Raw genomic sequence first — 10,965 nt, 5'->3', positions numbered from 1 at the left:
CCCCGCCGCCGCCCCCCGAATTATCCAGGATAATTCGGTGCTGCCCAGTGCTCTTGTTCTTAGAAACTTCAGCTGAGAGGCCGAGGACTGCTTAACTACACAGGCAAGGCTGAACAGGGTGGGGAAAGAAAGGGAAATACCCTTGTTGTAGGGTGGGAATGTATATGCTGAAGCATACCAGAGTACCAGAAATACTTGTATTTTAACAACTCGCCAAGGAATACCGTTAAGAGAATCCTCCTCCTCAGTCAGTGCCAGAGTTAATTAGCAGGCCCCTTTTGCCCCCCCCCATAGCCTGTATGTACACATTACAGTCAAGGATTGATCAGGCCTAGTACACAGATCTCTGAATCACACTAAGATGACCATTACATAAGCTGTTCTTTTAATTAAAAAAAAAAAGATTTGCTAGAAAACTATTGTGGTTCTTCAGCTAACCAAGAAAAAGGCACAATGGCAAAGTCTCATTACTTGCCAAATAGCCTTGAAAGAGTCAGAGCAAAAACAAAGAGCTGCTAGGGAAGAATTTTCTCATGAATGCATGAACTTTAGTATAATGAGCAATGATGAAAAATAAAAAACATTAGCAACCTTCCATTGCATGTAAGAGCTGAAAACACAAATGTCTCTGCAGACAGTGACAACATTTTGTAACGGTCTGCTTTTGGATATGAATGGCCACAAAATGATTGCATAACGGACTGCACAATTTACACCGTTGATGGCATAACTGACCTACAAATAGGAAAAAAGGAATCGGCTCTCACACATCCAAGTAACATGAACACACACAACCTTCACCAAAATAATTCTATTTCTAACCACACCAATTTCACATCAGGGACCAGCATGGCAACAGCTCTGGTACTTGTTCAACGTGTTCATACTCAGGTGAGTGGAAGATGCAAATAGAGAGAAAATCTGGAGACCTGGCAAGTACAAAATATGAAGAACGTGGGAATGCTAAATAACTGCAGGATGGGTAAGTGGCACCTAAATAAAATGTGCCTTAGTGTTTTAAACTGTTTAATGTGCCAAGGAGCAGTATGAAGATTTACAGTGCATTAGAAATAAATGGTGGTAAGAACAACAAAATATGAACATCAACATTAGTAGAGCAGGTGGTCTTGTGAATGTCTTTAAGTGGCAGCTCATTGTTAAGCAATACATTGAGCTTTAGAGCAGCTTCAGGAAAGGTATTTTAAGCTAGCAATTTACAGTTAGCAATAAGTAGCTCAATTTCTTTCCATATTATAAAGAAGAATGAAAAATTAATTCATTAACTTACCTTCCCACAAGGAGAAACTACTGGTACTGAAGGGCTATTTTTGGAACAAAAGCCAGCTGCAGGTCAAATTAAAATAGAATGATTTATTAGTATTCTTTTTATTAAGTTATTAGTAATATTGTATAGTGCTGTGTAATTAAGATCTTAAGACCCATCCAGGAAAGCAATTCGTTGATTGTTTTCAAATTAAGGGTGTATATTTTTCTAGCAGATATGCTACTGCTGAAATAACTCATGACCAATTTGTGTTCTACAAATGGTTAAAATAGGTGACCAAATATCTATCAGTCTATTATGGCCTAAACAATAAGGCATGGGAATCAAACTAACTGCTTCTTGAGTAGAGCAGCTTAAGCAAAGCTACATTTAAAAGAACGCCAAGTCAGATCCAGAGATTCTGCTGAAGCTGAGGTTCAGGCAGAAGCTGCTGTAATGAAGAGGAACAGCAATTAGTCAGGGCTCAAGAACGCAAGAGTGCCTCTGGAAAAGTTTAGCAGAATAAATAAGGGTCTTAGGAAGAAAGGTGAAGTGGAAGAACACAATGGGAACCCTCTCTCTGAAGCTTAAACATGCAGATTGTAATGGAAGAGTATCAAACGCTGAAAGGGATAAGGAAAACACAGAAAAAGTGTGAGCTGACAGTATAAACTTACATTATGGGAGGTAAGGCCCTAGAATTGGAAATTATTCTGAGAACATTTCCCTTCTTTTCCTGTTTTGCTTTGTGATTGAAAGCTGTTTAGTTAGAAGAGACCTTCCCAGGAGAAGCAGCTGTATTTTGTTATATCTAGGTCTTGAAACTCACTTTACCATTTCTATATTAGCATATATAAAGGCAGAGAGATAAAATAAAAAGCTCTTGTAAGGCAGGGGGATGAGGGAGATAAGAAAAGTTAAGATGAGTTCTGCCTGGTTATTTTTCAAATGCCTGGTGTGAGCGTGCAGCTCTTTTTCAAAGGTTGAGAATAGTGATCTTAAAAGACACTGCCAATTAAGAGGAAAGGAAGCTGTGGGCCAATTTCAGATTCTGAGATGCATTGGGAGAGAGTGACCACAAGCAGGTCTATGCATCCTGGACAGACAGGGGCTAAGTTTGGGAAAACACTGAGGTTGACAATCAGAAGATAAGATTACTTACCAGTAACCAGAGCCTGTAAGATGCATTGTCCACAGGTGCTTCCATGCTATGCTTCACTCACATGCTGTGTAATTTCACACTCCTTTTCCACCAAAGCAATACTTACAAGATATACCTGATGCATGAATAAGTCACTAGGACGTGTCATACAGCTCAACCAATACCTCTTAACTGTAGAAGCTCAGAGAGCTATCACAGGGCTATCAGAAGTGAGGAAGGAGAGGGAAGTCATATGTACATAGGAGCAATAATTTTAAAGAATATCCACGCCTGGTAACTTCTTTCATCTCATTTGTATTGCAGGTAAATTCAAGTTACTGCTTGACATCTAACTCCTCTGCTCCAATTCTGATTCCACGTTCTCAGGTTCCACAAGAGGCTGTCTCAGAATCTTTCAGAGGAACAATAAATGGATCACAACCTTCGATGTATTAAGTACTTAATTTTCCCTTGTTTATGTTGCCTGGTTCAGTTGCTTCAGAGTACAGTTTATAAACAGAGAAAAGATTAAGTGTTGTAAAATTAACCCTTGCAGACTGTTACATTTTTAATCAATAGCAAGAAAAGGAAGGAGTTGTTAGGTTGAAAAGAAATGAAGTCTTCAGACCAGGGACATTATTTCTTCCTCTTCATCTGAGACTGAGAGAAAAAGATGAATGTGTCCTGTGTAACATTTGGAAGGCTCTGTGAAGCTGTTGAATGACAGTGCTGAGTATGCTCTTGCATGGTTGAGCACACACCAAGCTTCAGTATTGTGAATCCAAATTCACTTGGGCAGGCCAACAGCCATATAATCCTGAATTCCTGCTTCGACTTGTCTGTAGTTCCACAGGATATTGGCTAAAAGACAGCCAGAGCTTAAAGCCAATATTAAAAAAAAATGGTGCCTGCCCACTATCTTGCACAGCTCCATTTAGTAATGGCAAGACAGCATTCAGTAGAACAAATGTCATGACTGCAGTGAACTAAATTTTAAGACATGCAACTAAAGTTTTTGTCTTCCCTCTGCTCAAAAATTTCTGATTTATGTCTCCTTTAATCTTCTTATATTCCAGGTAACACATCTGCTGCCCCTTAAACTTTATAACCAGAAAATACCGTGATAAAAACTACTAATTGTACATCTTAAAGCAATTTTATAATCACTTCGGCTGGCTACTTTTGCTATAAGCTCTATATGAAGTATGATAAAAATAGTGGTGGGTACTGGAGGGCGAGTGCTTATACTGACCCTTCACACAAACCCTGTTAAAGAGAGAATCCTAACACATGCCCTTGAAAGCACCCTAACCATACATGTATAAATGTGTATGTGACAGGCCCCAGATTAGCTGTGACTACTCAGGAGAGAGAGAACAGTCATCGCTACTGGAAATCTCAATGCTTAGCATTAGTAAGAAATGCAGCAACAGGAATATTTCAGAAATGAATAATGAACACCATTATCTCACCACAGAAACGCATGGTGAACAAACTTTAAAACCCTGCATGTAGCTTGAATCATATTCCCTCAAAAATGGGGTAGCTGAACAAAAAGGAGGCACAAGAAAGTCAACAAGAACAAATCAGAGGCACTGAGCCGGTTCTATGCAAAGATTCTACAGTCTAAAACTGTTCATCTTGGAAGACAGATGCATCGGGGGAGTGAAATGGCACATAAGAGAACTATGAAGCTATGAAAATGGTCAATGGGGTAAACAGAGGACAAAACACTTTTTGGGAAAAAAGGCTCTGGAGCCCAGTTAAATTACTAAGCTAACAAAGGTACATACTTTCAAGCAAAGCATAATTAAATCTTGCAACTCTGTCAAAGGATGTAGTAGAAGCTCCAAATACTTCCAGCATCAACATGATAGACTTGCAGTGAGCTTCACTGTCTAATTACAACTATCGTAAAATATCCCTGACTGTGTAAGGCTACAGCAGAGAGCAGAAGCTAAGCATGTCTGGAAGAAAACAAAACCAAAACAATCCCCTGCAGTTGTCTGAGGTTTATATATACACACCCACATATATAAAATGTAATATATAAGATATGTAATGTATAATATATACATCCATAAATATATGAATGTTATATATGATCTATGTATTTATATATCTGATTAGTATTAATAAAAACCTATGTGTTTGCAGATACACAATACATGAAAATTCTATTTGAGAAATTCTGAAATTACTGTACAACTAATTTTAATTAGTTGAACAGAATTCTAAGAGCTGACAAGCACAGCTTTTAATCCACTGAAGACCTTCTCTTGGTGGAAAACAAGAATTGGTAAGTGGCTTCTGAATCCACATAAATGCAAATTTGTGCCCCATATAAAAAAAAAATACCTACTTGGAAAAACTTGCCAAAAGAAGTGGTAGTCTCCATCTCCTGATGTATACAATCCAGATAAAGGATAAAAGTTTTCAAATGTAAGTTACTGGAACTGATTTACCAGATCAATTTACAAATTCTTCCTGTCCTCATCTGGTCTAAAATCTGGATTGCTACATATTTCTTAATTTTAATCTGTAATTTTTGTGCAAATCATTCCTCTGATTTTGGCTGAATATTGCTTTAGGTTGATTGTACTCTATGATTAATAAAAGAGGAAATTCAAGAGACAGAAACAATGTTTGATAGACTCAAACCAAACAAAGGCTCAGCATGAGATACAGAACTCTTAGTGTAGATCACTGCATTGGAAATGACCAAAGCTATTGCATTACATGTAGCCAAGTCTTTGTCTTTTTGATCTTTATCTAATTCTAATTGCTGATACACACACACACGAGGGAAACATCTCAGCTATAATTAACTATTCAGAATGGGTTGTACACAGAGTACAACAGAAGTGCACAAGAAATTCTGCACAATAGGAATATGGTGAAGTTGAATGGCTCACGGGTCTGCAATAATCCTTTTCATCTGTAGTGGACTGAATTAGCCCATATTCACAGGAAAGCTGCAAGACTATGAAGGCAGCAAAGGCCCGTGAGTGAACTACTTGCACCCAGTAACCAACCTGAGAAACTGCCAGCATGCCACATGACAGTGAACCGAACTGCTGCTGCTATCACAACCTCCAAGGTCAGAAACCATGGAACCTTTACCAACCCATCCATATCTCCAGTGGAGAGGACAGCTCTGAACCCCAACCTGTTAGGAAGACAGTGAGAGGTGGGAAGCACAGCACAAGAGATGCTGTTTATGACAAGATAGATCCTCTACCCAAACTATCTCTGAGAATCAATAATCTGCAGGTAGCTTGGTATGATCCCAGCATGTACTTGGGATGCCAGGCGTAAAACACCCAAGACTTCTGGTCAGACACAGGGCAAGAAATGAACAGGTAGCCTACACTACCAGAGGCAGAAGCTGAGACACACTCAAAGCAGGAAGATCAATGTACAAGTCTGAAAGAAACTGCCCAGGCTGTTACAGTAAATGACTTTTATTTTTAAAAAAATGAAATAACCGTGAACATATTAACAGGCCTGCAGGTGGCACTACAGTACAGCTGGATATAAGGTAGATACATTTCCCCATGTACCCGGACAATGAAATCCATTGCATCAATGCTGACATTAGTAAATTCTGAATACAGTTCTATCAAGCAGGAACATTTTACTTAAAATAGTTCTGGACAAAGTTGACACTGAAAGTTAACTTTTCCTTCACTTTGGAAAGGATAGATGTTTTCAGCTAGCACTGGTATTGGGTGAACTATTGCCTGCGGTCACCAGTGCAGGGAGAGATGTACAACATCTCCACATGAGAAGAGTTTATACTCCTTTTTACTTCTCATTCTGAGGAAGCAGGGTGGCGTAGGGAGAGGGGGGAAGATGGGTGAGGAATATGGGCAAGGGAGGTGGGGTGTCAATTTCTATTCACTCTCCTTTGGCTGTTTTTGTGCTATTTTGGACTGCTTTCTAAAAATCACTTCTTGATTTTACTGAAAGGAAGACTAAATGTAATGCGCCTTTCCTTGAAAATCCAGGAACAGTTGTGGTACTTCAAAAATACTAAAAATATCTACTTTCATGAAATATTAACTGTTTCACTACAAACCTAGTTTTTCACTAAATACACAATTCTCCTATTTCTGGAGTCTCCTGGGGAAAAAAGTGGGTTCTCCCTTTATTTCTGCAACTCTACAGTGTATAGAGAAACGGCTACAAGAAGGGGAGTGCAGAGAATAGCTTTATTCTTTTCCTTGGCCTGTATCTCACATGGGAAGTTTGCTTAAATTTCTGCAGTTGGGCTACTGTTGGTCACACTCCTTCAGCAGCTATCAACTAAGTCTGCAGTAGGACAACCCACCTCCAGCACATTCCTTCTAACTTTGTGGAGACTAACTAGGCATGAGGAAAAAAAAAAACATCCACACTCTTTATACCATTTCTAGTCATAATATGCAGGAACACCAAGTGGTTTCCATGTTCTTCCAATTTGCAAAAGGCCACAGGAAAGGGACATGGCACCTTTCGTTAGAATCCGGAATTCTGCATGTAACTGCGACCTTCCATTAGACCTTCAACGTTGAGGCAGCGTAGAAAACAGTGGCTGAAGAGTGTGTGTAATACTGACCACACCAGCTCTTAGTGAGAAGCCTCTGCTCCTGCAGAGGCAGTCATGTGCAGTCCCTGTATATACTGTGAGCAAAAGGCTTACTTCACAGGGCATTTGGAATTAGCAATTCCTACGATCTAGCTAGTTTGGATTCATGAGCTTTCAGTGTGCCAACAGCATCTTTCACTGCATGGTAGATAATGTTCTTCACCTGTAACAGGAAAAAAAAAATCAACTTCTACAGACTAACAAGGAGAGTCTTGCATACCTATGCAATCAACTTTGACAGCTGAATTCGTAATAGTTGCCAAGTATACACAAAGTATATATTATCACTGCTTCAGGATATCAACAGCACAAATTTTAACTGTCAACGGTTAGATGACAAATATTTTAGACATCTGCACTGATTTATTAACTCATTTTCTGGTCACCCAGCAACATATATTTACTTACGTCATTTTAAGATAAAGTCTCTCTTTTGTGAGAGCTAGGAGGAAGTACACTATGAAGTCACATGTATGAGTTTATTTTGAAAAAGTCCTTGTGATCCACGTCACTTACAGATTCACATTAATCAAACCCAAAAGGAGCCAGAAAATCATATGGTTTAACCCTATGTAAATTAAGACAATGCAACAAGTCATCCTGTTGTCTTTTGTATGGAGGCTAGAAATTCTTCTGATTTGTGCATCTTCCAGAAAGGCAAGCAAGATCAGAGATGAAAAATCTGCTAGTACTCACAGCAATCTGTTCCATGCTTAGCTATTTAACAATCAAAGCTCTATCTTGTTTCTGATTTTTCTGATCAAAGTTTATTTGAATTCAGTTTCTAGGTATTGAACAGAACAGTTTCACCCCTAAGTGAGTAGCTTAATTACACTTGCTCAACTAACTGCCAAGCACCATCATTTTTTCCCTGATGTACATATGATCTCAGTCTTTTGTATCATTTATACAAGTTATTGTCTCTATGTATTTTTATATATATAAAAAAAGAGACATGTTTATATAAAAATACTATAAAAATATACGTGAAAAATGACAAAGAAAAATGGTAAAGTTTGGCTGTGAGGTACAAATATAACCAGTATTCCTTTCCACAGGAGTACTGAGTTCCACTTTGCCAGCAGTTCCTTTTTTTTTTTTAATAATAAGCATTATTCATTTGCAACCTATTCATTTACACAAACACTTCCACATCTGTATCACTACAGCTGCAGAGGTACAGTGTTAGAAGCTGGATCCCCACAATGAGAGTTGATCCTACTTCTGCTTTCCTTTAAAATCCTATGCAAATACATGTAGAAATTTATAGCAATTTTTCACTAAATTGTTTGAGAGAATTAACATGATTAAGTTCTGACATTCTTGGGTGACATACTGGAGAATGGCTATATATTGAGTACTCACTTTTGCAAGAAGAGCCATTCTGCAGATCTCCACCCTCCTTCATTTTACATGCATGAGATTACTAATACATGAAAAATGCTGACAAAATTTGCAAACTAAACAGATACTAACTCTTCAGAAGCATACATAGGTGAAATCAAAAAAGGTCTCCTACGGTCTTCTCTCTGTAGAACTTACCGTCTCATACACAATGTACTACTTCAGTGCATAATATGTTCTGTGCATAATTATTAGTTTAAGCAGTCACATTTCTTCAAGCCAAAAACACATTTAATTTTCCTGTTTGGGACTAATTTAGACTCATAGAATCATTTAGGTTGGAAAAGACCTTTAAGATAATCGAGGCCAACTGTAAACCTAACACTGCCAAGTCCACCACTAAACCATGTCCCTGATTTAAATAAGCAAGCCTTCACTTTCAGAGCAATTTTCCTTTATGCAGTCAAGAAACAAATACAAGTATCCTTGGTCAAATAAACATATCTCTTCAAAACAAAGCACTGCTTTTTCCTTTTTAATAGGATTTTTTTTCTGCTACGCTTCACTGTCATTCAGGATTCATCCATTTAAAAACTTACTAATACCAACACATGCACTAGTCCGATAGTGGGAAAGTTCTCTGGAAATCCAGAAGTTTATTACTAATTTTTGTTTACATAATGCTGTAGACATAGGTGCATTAATTATTTTTTAAATACTTATCAAATGAGAACCTCCAAAGTTGTGGAAAGTTGTCATTTTTTCCTTAAATCATTAGCCACATATTTCTAGTTCTAAACAAAGCTGGCAAAACACAGGATATATTTAGTGACTACTGTCATAAAATGGTTACCTGCAGTTTATCTTCATGGTTTGTATGAGTATTAGACAGGTGTCTGAACTCCTGGGTCAGACGGAAGCAGTGCTTCACATGTTCTGGAGATACAAAATCTTCTGCCACTTTAATGCAGCTGTACAAATTATGGACCTAAAAAACCCCGTATCAAATGATAGATAGATACATCAAGATTGAGTGAACCATACAAAATCCCCCAAAACCCCTGAAACCCCACCACCACGTATGTTAGGTTCTTCCTCATTTACTTATCAGAAACAGGAGCTGAAGCCTATTTGATCTCACACAGAATTGTGTCTAATGGTAAAAACAGAACAAAACACGACATCTCTTATGTTCCCTGTTCTCCCGCTGTCCTGGTTTCGGCTGGGATAGAGTTAATTTTCTTCCTAGTAGCTGGTATAGAGCTGTGTTTTGGTTTCATATGAGAATAATGTTGATAACACACCGATGTTTTAGTTGTTGCCGAGTAGTGCTTACACTAGTCAAGGACTTTCCAGCTCCCCGTGCTCTACTGACTGAGAAGGCTGGAGGTGCACAAGAAGCTGGGAGGGGGCACAGCCAGGACAGCTGACCCCAACTGGCCAAAAGGATATTCCATACCATGTGCCGTCATGTTCAGTATATAAACTGGGGAAAAGCTGGCCGGGGGTGGGTGGGTGCTGCTCAGGGACTGGCTGGGTATCGGTCAGCGGGTGGTGAGCAATTTCATCGTGCATCACTTGGCTTTGTATATTATTATCATCACTATTATTACTATTTTACTTTATTTCAATTATTAAACTGTTCTTATCTCAACCCACAAGTTTTCTCACTTTCACTCTTCTAATTCTCTTCCCCATCCCACCGGCACGGGGGGGGAGAGTGAGCGAGCAGCTGTGTGGCGCTCAGTTGCCGGCTGAGGTTAAACCATGACACCCACATACACTAGCGTTCCCTAAAGCAAGTTCTCTACTGTTCTCCACACTTTTTTGGAATTCTGTTCCCTTGGCTGAAGTTTCACTACATAGAAGTGTTTTCCCACCATTCACTCTAATTTTTTTTTTCCTTAATTCCATCACAGTACTGTACACATCATTCAGGTATTTATATAATTTTTACTAACAGAATGACTAAGATCAAATTCAAATAGTTCCTGTAAGAACTGCATATGTAGAAAAAGGAACCTAAGTCTGCAATATTAACTAACAGTTATTTTGAAGTTGCAGTTCTGTTATGCCTCAAATTCAATTCTATTTGTCAATATGGCCTAGAGTTGCCATACTTACCTGATGGGGAGCACCTGCAGGAATGAACACAGCATCTCCAAGGAACTGCACTATTGCCCAGCCTTGTACACCATACTCATCATAGAGTCGCTTACGTAAGGTCTGGTCCAAGTACCAACTTTGGTCATGAATGGGGTCATGATCTGGGGGATTTTCTTGGCCTTGTTCTTCTCCAACCTAGGGCCAAGATATGGGGTGGGGGGGAAACCATGACACAGCACCTTGATATTGCTGGCTCACAAAAAGCTCTGTACCAAAAACCGAACTATTTCAAGGTAGGACAGTACTTTCATTAAGCTCATTTAGGTCTTAACTAATGACGTGCATTAGTATGAAGATTCTAAGACCAGGCTGAAAACCTGGGAATATAATAACTATTAATGTCCTCAAAGACAGCATTAGAATACCTATGCACTTGATGTTGACAGCAATTTGTATCATTCAGCTACTCTAAGTAAGCTA

General features: G+C 38.8%; 2 protein-coding genes across 2 annotated transcripts in view; both read right to left on the bottom strand.

The window, feature by feature from the left end:
- REEP2 (receptor accessory protein 2) overlaps positions 1 to 2,452 on the bottom strand; it is a 14,190-nt gene extending 11,738 nt beyond the window's left edge. Inside the window, exon 1 of the mRNA XM_009285976.2 lies at positions 2,427 to 2,452. Within this exon, the coding sequence (XP_009284251.2) occupies positions 2,427 to 2,452 (26 nt within the window). The remainder of the gene's footprint in view (positions 1 to 2,426) is intronic.
- A 3,399-nt stretch (positions 2,453 to 5,851) lies between these two features.
- Positions 5,852 to 10,965, bottom strand: part of KDM3B (lysine demethylase 3B) — a 48,752-nt gene continuing 43,638 nt past the window's right edge. The window contains exons 21-23 of the mRNA XM_009285974.2: positions 10,504 to 10,680; positions 9,233 to 9,367; positions 5,852 to 7,198 (exon numbers count right to left, since the gene is read on the bottom strand). Of these exons, the coding sequence (XP_009284249.2) occupies positions 7,118 to 7,198; positions 9,233 to 9,367; positions 10,504 to 10,680 (393 nt within the window). The 3' untranslated portion in view covers positions 5,852 to 7,117. The remainder of the gene's footprint in view (positions 7,199 to 9,232; positions 9,368 to 10,503; positions 10,681 to 10,965) is intronic.

The sequence above is a fragment of the Aptenodytes forsteri genome, unplaced genomic scaffold, assembly GCF_000699145.1.
Source record: "Aptenodytes forsteri isolate BGI_AS27 unplaced genomic scaffold, ASM69914v1 Scaffold54, whole genome shotgun sequence".
In the NCBI taxonomy this organism is placed as follows: Eukaryota; Metazoa; Chordata; class Aves; order Sphenisciformes; family Spheniscidae; genus Aptenodytes; species Aptenodytes forsteri.
Note: the sequence above shows the minus strand (reverse complement) of the source record. Positions and strands in the feature narration are given on the sequence as shown.